We start from the raw sequence: 12,264 nt of genomic DNA, 5'->3' as shown, positions 1-12,264 counted from the left end.
TACAATATCTGTTCTATCTTAAAATGAGTTTTGACTTGTAGAAATTGTAATTAAAGATATATATAATTGATTTTGCACTAGTCATAATCCTAATTAGAGATATTTCAAATTACAATTTTAATAGGGATAATTAATTTAGAGTTATACTACGAATGCTTGATTCTGATTGGTTGATGGCTAAAGTAGTTCCAGGCAGGTTTTGACCACATCAGTTCCATGTCACTTTGCCAAATGATTTCAGTTATTTCGAATTTTCTTAACAGACTACAAATCAGAAACCCACAACGACTCTGGCACACAAAATTGCGTTTTATGTATTATGCATGTATTAGTTATTATGGAAAAAAAAAACATCTTATTCTCGTGTGCTCTCTTCCACTCAAACGCATAAACATACAGTTCAGATACACCCGCGTGTTGTCAGCGCTGCTCTGACGATTTTATCAGTAAACTATTTTAGCAGCTTAAAAAGCCATGATGTTTCTCACAAGTGAGGTGAAGATAAACTGTTTCGCTATTAGTTGACGCTGCTGCCGAACATGAAGAAAGTCCATTTTGGCTGCTTGCTTCTGTTAGGAGAAAGTCAGCAGTTCTTTGTAAAAGACACTCACAGTTGAAAAGTTTGGGCCGAGGCCAACAAAGCACATGTACTCAAAGACAACAAGGCACACAGACACAGAGAAAAGACAAAAACACAGCAGATCAGACTCAAATCATGACACTTAAGACAGAGGTGCATTTTGAAGCAAGAGAAACAAGCAGGTTAGAGATAAGAGGCCTGTTGCACAAAAGTAGAATTAAGACATCCGGGATAAATGACTCAGCTGAGCTCAATGAAGCCAAAACATGTGCGTCCAGGCTTAATTGGTTGCACAAAGACCAAGCCAGGATGAGCAGACACGGATTCATTAAGCCAGGTGAAACCAATCCTGGATAGGTGCGCGCTCACGGCTCACTCAAATAGACCCCGCCACAGATCACAGATTAACTGATTTACCATGGCAACTAGAGCCGCGTACTTTTCCCCGTCGGAAGCACAAATCCTCATGGAGGCATACGAGGAGGTAAAAGATATAATTAAGAAGAAAGGCAACACCGCCACAGTGATAAAGCAAAGAGAAAAAGCGTGGCAAAGTATTGCAGACCGCCTGAATGCGTAAGTAGTGCACAATTACACACTCACCGCTCCGCTGAAACATCACAATTACAATTCAAATATTTAATTCACATCTCCAAAAACGCAGTTGTACTGTAATTATGAAACGGTTACATTTTTTATTGAAATGCACTGCAGATATGAGTGAAATTGTGAATGAATGACAGAATGAAACAATTGTGAAAAGTGCTATATAAATAAAATTTAATTGAATAAATAGATGAGCTATAATAATAATCACTTTAATTTATATAGCGCCTTTCAAAGGACCCAAGGTCGGTTGCTCACTGCACTGCAAAAATGTCTTTCTTACTTAGTATTTTTTGTCTTGTTTTCAGTAAAAAAAACGTGCGTGCGTGATGTAGATTAAACATGAACGGGCCAAAACGGACATGGCAGCAGGTCAAAATCAAATACAAGAACATTCTGCAGAATGGTATGGTCCCTGACTAATATTTAACAAAGCACAAGCATATATTGTACCCAGAAGGTGCCTGCTCACACATTGTCTGTACTGTTTTAGCAGTGAAAAAGAATACCCACAGACAAGGCACGGGTGGTGGGTCACCAAAGGCTGACCTTACCCCAGCAGAGGACATGGCCTTGGAGCTAAATAAAGGCAGGCCCGTCTTAGAGGGGATCCCTGGGGGGAAAGAGACGAGCATAGGTTCCTCCCAAGATGCCACCCGCTTCATTCAAGGTATGTCCTTCCATCTCTACATGGGATACAACCACATTCATATTGAATAAATTTGGACTGTCTGACTTTGGTTTACCTATTGCCTTGCAGTGTCTGGCAGCACTGTGTTCCTGTTAGAGCCACCAGCACAAGCACCAGACGATGCTGATCCAGTGAGTACTCCATCAAAGGCATACTGTAGGCCTGGCATGTCTTGTCTACTAGCTTCAATATGAATCCGATTAAATGTGATGGGGTGAAAGCCCCAGTGCAGCAGCAACAGCACATGATGGAGACGATGATGAGGAGGAGACCATCTCTCTGGATTCCAGAAGGCATGAGGTATCATGTTAAGACTGTGAAAGTACTATTTACTCTACAATGGTGAGGATTTCTCATCAAAATCAAAAAATCTAATTTCTTTTACAGGACCCAGATGCTATACAGTGGGAAAACCAGCCTGGCAACATAGTGCGTATTAATAAAAGGACACCACATCCTGCCAAATTCCAGCTGCGCTAATTGTATTGTGTTCACAGAGCTCACAAGCTATCAGAAAGTTGTATGGCAACCACCTCCGGCGCCAAATAGAACTGGCAGACATAGACATTCAGTACAAGAAGAAAAAGATGGAAAATCTTGCACTGGAGTCCGAAATAAAAAAGAGGACAATTAGGAAACTGGACCTTGAAATAAAAAAACTTGAGAGGGAGGTGAGATATGCCTTCAATGTACACTGTATGCTAACTGTAACACAAATGTATTAATCATTATTTTTCTTTCCTCCCCCAGCTCCAAGAAGATGTCACAGCTCAAAATAAAAATTAGGTATATTCTCGTAAAGTCAAGTGAGCCATGACATATGAGCTCTTATTGTGAGCACACAGGACGGTGGCATCTTTCTAAGGTTTTTTTTATTTTCCCAGCAATCAGTACAACCAAGTCATCGTTATAAGGCACCGGCCTCTTTTGCCCACCCCCCCAGCACCAGGTGTGGCCACTAGCCTATATGAAGGCCCAAAATTGTGTGTTCCTTTCTGCTCTGACAATGGCTTGCCCATTCTTGCGAGATGTGGTGGATGAAGAAGCACTTGTGCTGAGGAGAGCCTTCAGGCGAGAAAGGGTCTTCAGGGACCGGTTGGACCCACTGGCCTTCCCTGATGACCATCTATATGAAAGATACAGGTTTTCTGCAGATGGCATCAGGTATCTATGCAGACTACTGGGTCCCAGGATTAAGCACCGCACTGCACATGCACTGAGTGTGGAGCAAATGGTTTGTGTGGCCTTGCGCTTTTTTGCTAGTGGAGCCTTCCTGTACTCAGTGGGGGATGCAGAACAGCTGAACAAGGCCACAATTTGCCGCACAATAAGGAGTGTGTGTCTGGCTATCAAAGCATTAGCAGATGTCTTCATCTCCTTCCCTGGCCACAGAAGACTCTGTGACATCAAAGAGGAGTTCTATAGGATTGCAGGTAAGAGGATCTACAAATTACAGGACAACTGTTAACACATAGTAGGATACTCATTACTTTGTGTGACAGGTTTCCCCAATGTCATTGGTGCAGTGGACTGCACACACATAAGGATAAAAGCCCCCTCAGGTGCCCATGAGGCCGATTTTGTGAATAGGAAATCCTTTCACAGCATTAATGTTCAGGTGAACATAACTTTTTGATATTGTCCATTGACGAACACTCTGCATTGCCAGTGATGTGCATTGATTGGTGTAATATTCCTCATCTTATGATTTCAGATGGTCTGCAATGCTGACTGTGTGATCAGCAATGTTGTGGCATAATGGCCTGGCTCAGTCCATGACTCCAGAATCTTTCGGGCCTCTGAAATCTATCAGTGCCTATCACAAGGTAAGCCACACAACCCCTATTTATAACCATCATGGCTGTGTCAAGAATATCACTGTGTTTATGAGGTAGTAATGATGAGATTTTGTGTTGACAGGTGAATTCTCTGGTGTGTTGCTGGGAGACAGGGGGTATGGCTGCCAGCCTTTTCTCCTGACACCTTTCACAGACCCCCAGGAAGCACAGCAGGCCTACAACCATGCCCATGCCAGGACCAGGGCCAGAGTTGAAATGACCTTTGGCCTCCTGAAGGCACGCTTTCACTGCCTTCACAAATTAAGGGTCAGCCCTGTTAGGGCATGTGATATTACTGTGGCTTGTGCTGTCCTCCACAATGTGGCCTGCCTGAGGAAGGAGAGGGCCCCCAGAGTGCCACCAGCCATGGACTGGGACAATCCGGCAATCTTCCCTGATGACGACAGTGGTCGGCTGCTGAGGGACCAATATGTGTTGAATTATTTTAGTTAGTATGTGTGCTTTCAATTTTGGTTAAATATGTCCTGCGGTGGCAGAGGAATTTGGGTTTTTTTTGGTTCGTTTTTTTACGAATTTGGCCTCTTATGATGTTTGTGCGGTATACTGTGTGTAATACAAGGCTGCAGGGAGGCTACTGCATCCATTCATTTGTCTGTTCAGTTGATGTGTATGGATTTGTCCTGCATTTATTTTAGTGTGCAGACATGCAGGGTGTGTTATATACAGACCTTTGAATGTGTATGTATCATTTTGTATAATATGCTTTGATTCTGTGCTTTCCATCTTGTAGAGTCACTGTGACTTCAGTTTCGAAAGGAGCTGATGGTTTACCTGCTTTGTTTTGTCCTTATTCAATAAAGGAACATAATGTTACACATTGTGTTTTTATATTCATATGGAATGTGTATTTGTGTATTTGTTTATATGACAGAGTACTAGGGCCACACTGAGGAAAAAGGATGAAGTCATACATTTATGAGGCTGGTTCTTTCTGCAGAAAAGCTACATATTCTTTTTACAGTTTTGATACTTATGACAATGTGATACTTAATATTCTGGCACATCAGCATGTCTTTGTTTATGAAACCATACTGAAGTACAATTTCACGAAATGCCCCACATCTGTCATTTTAACAATGTTTAACAAAAGACTTGTCTTTTTTTTCCCTCTGTGGCCCTAATATTCTATCATTTTATATATAGCCTTATAGTCTATGGGAAACTGTAAATTATCTAATGATAGCAACATCATCTAGAAATCATTATTTATCCAAAATGATTGAAATTAATGATCACAAACGTTTAAATAATGACAGTGGGTCTAGTTATATGTGATAACAATGTATAGTGAGCATGAAATAACTATTGGTTTCCATTTGTGGTGACTGCTGACTGACATTAGGGATGAGATTAAATAGATCCTGGAATTTAGCCTGGTCTGGAGCAGGCTAGCTCCACAGAATAAATTTCCATGGTAATTTATACCATAACATATCCTCCTGCCCCCTATCCAGCTTTAGTGCAACCGGATTACGGATCAATTGAGCCAGGATCACCAAGATATCCTGGCTTAATCCCTTATCCTAGTTTTGTGCAACAGGCCCAAGGTTATCAGTTCCAGGAACTGTTTCAATGGCATCAAAAACAGGAGGAACAAGGAATTTACCAGACATCCTAACAGACAGCTAAATGCAGAAACAGCTTTTGATATCGAATGTTATAATGAACTGAAAGATAAACAAAATGACATACTGATTAAGGGAAAAATATTCAGGAAATATTGAGGGCCCAGAATGTCCCAGGTAATAATAATACATTTTATTTAAATGCGCCTTTCTCTGCACACTCAAGGACACTGTACAGAGATACATAAAACATTTAAAAGCAGCAAAAAATATAGAATAGAACAACATTAAAAACGCGTATTACCTGGATGCGATCACTTACAAAACAGATCTGTGTCCTTATTTAAATTTCCAAACGATCATATCAATAAGAGGTAGATAAATTTTTAAGAGCCACCTTGATGGAGAGCAACTGGTGCCATCATCTGCAGTGTGTGCCCCTTGACAGTAGTTGCTAATAACACATTTTTCTGTGGTGACTACTTGCTGTGATTTCAGACTGTGATTAAGTGGTTTCTCCAGTGTGGATCTTCATGTGTCGCTTCAGGTGACATTTAAAAGCAAAACTCTTCCCACACTGATCACATGTGTGCAGCTTTCCTCCAGCATGAATTCTCTCATGTGTTTTCAGATCCGGTGACCAACCGAATCTCTTGTCACAGTGTGAACACTTGTAAGGTTTCTCTCCAGTGTGGATAATCTGGTGCCGTTTTAAACTCTCCGCTGTAATAAAAGTCTTCTCACACTCAAAGCACATGTACTCTCTCACACCAGTGTGGATTTTCTCATGTCTATGTAAAGACTGAAGCAGTGAAAAACTCTTTCCACACACAGAACATGAATACGGCTTCTCCTTCGTATGAACTCTCAGGTGTTTCTTCAGGTCTGATGCACAGATAAATGTTTTGCCGCATTGATCACATGAGAACGGCTTCTCTCCGGTGTGGATCTTCATGTGTTCTTTAAAGTGTGAAGATCGACTGAAACTCTTCCCACACTGATCACATGAGAACGGCTTCTCTCCAGTATGAACTCTCATGTGAAGATTACGATGTGTTATTTGTGTAAAACTCTTCCCACATTGATCACATGTGTACGGCTTCTCTCCGGTGTGGATCCTCATGTGAACATTAAGGTATGAAGAATGACTGAAACTCTTCCCGCACTGATCACATGAGAACGGCTTCTCCCCATTGTGGATCCTCATGTGAATCTGAAGACTTTGTTTGGTTGTGAGACTCTTTCCACACTGAGTGCAGGTTGTAGATTTCTTGGCTCTTGTTTTCTTTAAAAATTTATTTTTAATCTTTGAGCGACTCAAAGGTTTTCCTCCAGGTTTGACATGATGTTCCTCCTCCACTTCACTCAGTTCTTCACTCTCCTCGCTCTCTTCCATCAGGTCTGAAATCAAAGAAAAAATATTACATTTAATTTTCAGTACATTAACATAATTGAAAGAGAAATATAAAGTGAAAGGACATGAAAGTGAGTCCTGATGTAATAGTAGAAAGTAGACAACTGTTATAAAACATTATGATAATCTGATGCCTTTTTATAAATTGATTATGTGTCCTTGAAACTTTCCATGAATGAGGTAAATTTTTCTTCCAATTATTATTTTTATAACATTATAGGCACAAATCCCATGTTTCTTTAGCAAGAACTATTAATTTGATCAATGACACAATTATCTAACATGATATTAAAATTTAAATATACAATACTGCCATATTTTGTCACCAACTTTGAGATTGATATTTATTTTACAAAACACATTTTAATTATTAATGGCCGTTTACACTAGACTTTTCCTTGCACTGACTTCCATTCATACGCATGTGAAAGTGGGACACCAGAAACACAAGCTCAAGTGAATAACCCTGTGAGAAATAACACAAGCATTTAGCATTCAAGTGGAGTGGATTGTTTATTTTTAAATTTTGAATTATTATTTGTTGTACCGGTATGTTAAATTTATGTTTGTAAAAATGCTGCCGCCGAGTTTGACATCATTTCACGACCGTTGCAGTGTGTGTAGAAATTTCACAAGCTCAAAGTGTGGGCTTTAACTACTTTTAAATTAACTATCTTTATTAGCATTATCTGTGTCCTACATGTTTCAATCAACCCTGTTACTCCTGACATGATTTTCCTCCTTTAAAAAACAGCATTTCTTAAAACTGTGACATCATCTGGGCTCTTTCTACTGCATGATGGGAAGACAGGAAAATAATCATCATAATTCATTGTCTCATTTTCTACACAAACTGTTGCATTGACTGTATTCTTCAACCCTGTTACTAAAGTTACTGTAAGAAGAATCTCTATAACTATGAATAACTTTGATATTTGACAAATACAACTTTATCAGTAACTTGAGGTTTACTGATTATTCTTAAAAAATTCTGGTAACGTTGTTGCAAATTGGGAACCAGATATCAAATAAATGTAAAATAAAACAGTTAAAACAACCTTTTTGTTCTTCAGGATCTTCAGTGTGTTTCATTCTGCAGGGTTCTGGATCACTCATGTTCTCACTGTCCTCTTTAATAAACTCAGTCTTTGCAGATTTCAGCTCTTCCTGATGCTCTGATGCTCGTCTTCACTTGTAGCTGATGGGAATTTACAGCATTTATTGGAGAATTACAGTGGGAGGAGCTTCACTGATGATGTAATTGCAGTGGGAGGAGCTTCACTGATGATGAATTCCAGAGTTGGGGGAGCTGATCTGCCAAAATCAAAAGTATCAATTACTGAGTTTGTTTTTATAGTAAATAACATTTCTAAACATGTATGTCTGTCCATCTATTCATCGTACAGTAACTGATTATTTTTAATTATTATTTTTCGTTAATCCTAACATTATTCTGCTGCTTCATTAAAATACAGGTATCTAGAAATGTAGAAAATAATATAAATAATTTAAATTCTTCCAAATATAAATAATGGTAAGAAAAACAGTTAAAATCATAAACACAGAAATACATGTACATATAGTAACCAACAATTACCCTCAGTCTGCTGACACCAATGAAATGAGCTTTAAGTGTCAATTTACAGGAGATCTGAAGACATCAGCATAATAAATGAGGTGAAAACAGGAACTATTGTCATGAAATAAAGAGTGTTTTCAGCAGATCTGTTAATATTGATGAGCCTCAGACTATCAACACTCATTCAACAAGCCATTCAGGATCATCAGCAGATCATCTCACTTTATTCTGAGTGTTTGCTGTTAGAAACACATTATTTGAGTCAGGATACATGATAAAAGCCTATAAAACTTCTCCATTGGAAGACAATACTGTTATTTCTCACAACATGACATGGATAAAACATCAGTAATACAAAAACAATCACTAATGACACTCTTCATCAACAGATAAATAATGACAGCAGCATAATGTGTCCAAATTAAGTTTGATCTTATGATAACTACATTAATCACTATAAAGTTAGATAACATTTATATGTGCAATAAAATAATAACATTTTATATGTTTGCAGAAAATGAAAATGATCATAAAACTTTTAAAAATAAGAGCACCACAAAGCACTATTGTTCCAAGAGTTAAACGCTATTCATATTGTGGCCCTGACACTGTTTATTCTCTGTTGTAAATATGCTTACTTGATTCACCTCAAGATGATTTGGTGATCCAAAAGGGCAAAACAACTGGAAGGTTCAATACTTGTTCAAGGGGAAGTGATCCCGAACATCCAGGGGAACCCAATTAGATGCCATCAGGGATGTAGTGGAGGCTAAACGCACGTAAACGCCGTTTACGCACCTCCCAAAATTCGGAAATAGCGTTTGCCCACCTCCAAAGTGCGTTTATCCACCTCAAATTGCGTTTATCCACCTCTAAATTTCACGTTATTTGAGCGGACTTTGCTTTTCCAGTGCGTGATCGCCGATCGGTACATGATTCGACACACACACACACACACACACACACACACACACACGGAACAAAGAGAACAGCACACACGGAGCAGAAAACACACGCTCGTTACTATACAAGCTGCGCGAGAATTAAACTTGATCGCAGCCGCAACAGAAAATCATTAAAACTAGGCAAGTTTTAAAAGTTTTTTTTAAACAATTCATTACATGCAGCTGGTTTAATGTAATGAGCATGTCAAAACCCAACTGTACAAGGCATTCAGAGGGAATCAAGCCTGCACCAGGTTAAAGACTTTTCCCTCTACAGGGAAACACTGATCCACATTTTTCTGATAGACCAAACAACTAATCAATTAATCGAGGAAATATTCAACAGATTAATCGACTATGAAAATAACCCCAAATCCCTATCATTATGTTCAAGTGCATTGCATTGGAAGCCCTGGATATAAGCCTCCCTCTCTATCTCTCTTAAATATTTTTGTTCTCTCTGTTTTGTCATTTAGTAAACTTTATAGATTTCAACCATATTATTCCTTCTTGAGTCTCTTTAACAAGAACTTCGATTAATGTATGAATTGAATAGTGATTTTGTGACCTATGATGAGGGAACAACCAGTGATACCCTTGGTAGTACCATCAAATGATAGCCTATAGCGATGTCATCAGGATACACATACACCGGTAGGCAGTGGCCCACCTTACCGGGTGATCAAGTTGTGGTCCACCAGAATTTATAGTTTACCCACCTCTTTTTTTACCACTACACCACTGGATGCCATGGAAAGTGGTATGATGATTCCCTGTCAGACAGGAACAGCGTCTCCAGCACCGGAAAACAAGTTAAAGAATGGCTGAAAAAGATTGACAAGTCTGGTCTGCCTGGGAAATACACGTGCTGGATCTACCAACATGGCCTGCTCCCGAGACTCATGTGGCTTTTCAGTTTATGAGGTGCTTCTATCAACTGTTAAAGAAATGAAGAGGAAGTTCAACAGGCACCTTAGAAGATGGTTGGGAATACCCTCAAGCTTTACATCCTTGGGGCTCTACTTAAGTTCGGGCCAGCTCCAGCTTCCCCTGTCTTCAGTGGTGGAGGAGTTTAAAGTACGGCAATTAACCAGGCAGAATGTTCTCTCATAACCAAAGATATCATCGGAAACCCTTGCACTGGAAGACAGGGTCTAGGAACAGCACATTTCCAGCAGTGGTCAAAGTCCACCCTTAGAGAGAAGAGAACCATGATCCAGGATGAAGTCTGAAATCTTGAGGAAGAAGGGAGAAGAGCAAAATTAATCGGGCTTGCAACCCAAGGTGCATGGATGAGGTGGTACCTTCCCAAGAGAACGATCACATGGAGTGAACTGTGGTGGCTGGAGCCCTTCCGTATATCCTTTCTACTACGAGCAGTGTATGACACCTTACCAACCCCAGTCAATTTGCACTGGTGGGGGATGAGGGAGGACCCACTGTGCAGGTTGTGTGGTGGGAAAGGAACAATGGCACACATTCTGTCAGGGTGTAAGATTGCATTGACACAGGGAAGATACAGTGGCGCCATGACAAGGTGTTGGCAGTGCTCGCAGACAACCAGCCAAAGTGAGACCAGGCCAGGTCAGGCTTGTGCCAGGCCAGGCCAGGCTTGTGCCAGAGCCAACAGGAGGCTCTCTCTGACGCTTATCACAGTGAGACCACTGCTGAGCACCATCGCCTTTGTGAAAGAGGGCCAAAGACCTTTCGTCCACAGCCAAGCCAGGCCGAATCAGTTGTTATTATAATCATACATTAAAAGACATATCATTGAAGCACTGTTGCCATCAACAAAAATGTTTTACGTTTGGGCAAATCCACAAAAAAACGGCTTGTGGCCTAATTTTTTTTTATGTTTGTGTCACTGGTCAGAAAAAGATTAACGTTAGCTCCTTAACCCAGAGGGTTTAAAGTTCTCTAAACATATATTATCGTAAATTAGATCATTTATTTCAATCTTTTCAATTATGTGTTTAGGATCCCAGCGCAAATTCTGTATATTATCCCGCTTTTTGTTTCAAGGTGGCGCTGTGAGATTGCGTTACTTATCTGTTCCACACGTTTGTGAGAGAGACAGATTCAATTAATGAAGTGGAAAAATGGGCAAATAAATGGGCATTTAGATTATCAGTGTCTAAAACACATATGTTTTTCAAAAAAGCATAAGATCACACCTGTATCTTTAAAATTGTACAGTCAGCCCCTTGAGCAAATGAAGATTATTAGGTTTCTTGGGATGTGGTTTGATGAAAAATTGACATGGAAGATTAATTTGGAAAAAATGGTTAATAAATATAAAAAGATTGTTAATATCCAACGCTGTCTATCTTTACAAAATTGGGCACTAATGAGGTCTGTCTTTGATTATGGGTGTATAGCATATACTGTATGTCATCAGCAAAGTCTAATATCAAAGCATTGGATGTCATGCAAGCTCAGGCTCTAAGGATATGTAGTGGATCTTTTAAAACATCCCCAGTGTCTTCTATGCAAGTGGAAATGGATCATAGATAACATAGGTAACTAAACCTATGCGCGTGAACTCGACAATCGACTATTTGGACTTCAACCGAAAACAGGATGTAAATACAGGTATTTGCGCTGGTTTAAATAACATAATTTTTATCCATATATTTCACATCTACTGCAGTCAGATTCACCCGCGTTCACTCTGAAGGAATCACTTGTAATGACACATCAAGGATGTTAAGAGGCTAAAAGCAGGTTTAAATATTGCCCCATTGAAGTCAACAGGGTGCAAATTTTAAAAAGAGAATAACACGGTGTAGGCAACACCGATTTTTGTCGTTGTTCTCTGTATTGACAGCACTCCAAAATCCAAATTGACAAAAAAATGACCGGAGTTCTCCTTTAACTTTAACTTTGTAGCCTATTAGAGAACTGACTTATGTTTGACTGAATGGTTTCCTTTATTTCTCATCGTATAGCTTCTTATACCTTTTAGGCTACTTATACTTTTATACTGGATATTATTGATCATTAAAACTGACATTTAACAAAAAAAA

The 12,264-nt window shown here is 39.5% G+C and overlaps 3 protein-coding genes across 3 annotated transcripts in view; all 3 read left to right on the top strand.

Moving 5' to 3' along the window:
* LOC309502595 (uncharacterized protein) overlaps positions 1-2,083 on the top strand; it is a 29,927-nt gene extending 27,844 nt beyond the window's left edge. Inside the window, exons 2-5 of the mRNA XM_082174996.1 lie at positions 775-1,156; positions 1,522-1,592; positions 1,680-1,856; positions 1,947-2,083. Of these exons, the coding sequence (XP_082031122.1) occupies positions 999-1,156; positions 1,522-1,592; positions 1,680-1,856; positions 1,947-2,071 (531 nt within the window). The 5' untranslated portion in view covers positions 775-998 and the 3' untranslated portion in view covers positions 2,072-2,083. The remainder of the gene's footprint in view (positions 1-774; positions 1,157-1,521; positions 1,593-1,679; positions 1,857-1,946) is intronic.
* Positions 1-12,264, top strand: part of LOC309499043 (uncharacterized protein) — a 95,993-nt gene that overhangs the window by 70,685 nt on the left and 13,044 nt on the right. The window lies entirely within an intron of this gene.
* Positions 3,097-4,549, top strand: LOC309502853 (putative nuclease HARBI1). Its single transcript, XM_082175417.1, has 4 exons — positions 3,097-3,310; positions 3,380-3,495; positions 3,592-3,703; positions 3,798-4,549. The coding sequence occupies exons 1-3, from the start codon at positions 3,109-3,111 to the stop codon at positions 3,634-3,636; spliced, it is 363 nt and encodes a 120-aa protein (XP_082031543.1). The 5' UTR covers positions 3,097-3,108; the 3' UTR covers positions 3,637-3,703; positions 3,798-4,549.

The sequence above is a fragment of the Leuciscus leuciscus genome, assembly GCF_965113295.1.
Source record: "Leuciscus leuciscus genome assembly, chromosome: 1".
In the NCBI taxonomy this organism is placed as follows: Eukaryota; Metazoa; Chordata; class Actinopteri; order Cypriniformes; family Leuciscidae; genus Leuciscus; species Leuciscus leuciscus.
The sequence above is the reverse complement of the archived record's forward strand: the minus strand, read 5'-3'. Positions and strand labels throughout refer to the sequence as shown.

What these genes read in the sequence shown, in the direction of transcription:
- LOC309502853 (XM_082175417.1), top strand. Translation starts at nt 3,109, where the DNA reads ATGGTTTGTGTGGCCTTGCGCTTTTTTGCTAGTGGAGCCTTCCTGTAC. An exon ending in GGAGTTCTATAGGATTGCAG is followed by an intron (nt 3,311 to 3,379) that starts GTAAGAGGATCT and finishes TTTGTGTGACAG; the next exon opens with GTTTCCCCAATGTCATTGGT. An exon ending in TTCACAGCATTAATGTTCAG is followed by an intron (nt 3,496 to 3,591) that starts GTGAACATAACT and finishes TTATGATTTCAG; the next exon opens with ATGGTCTGCAATGCTGACTG.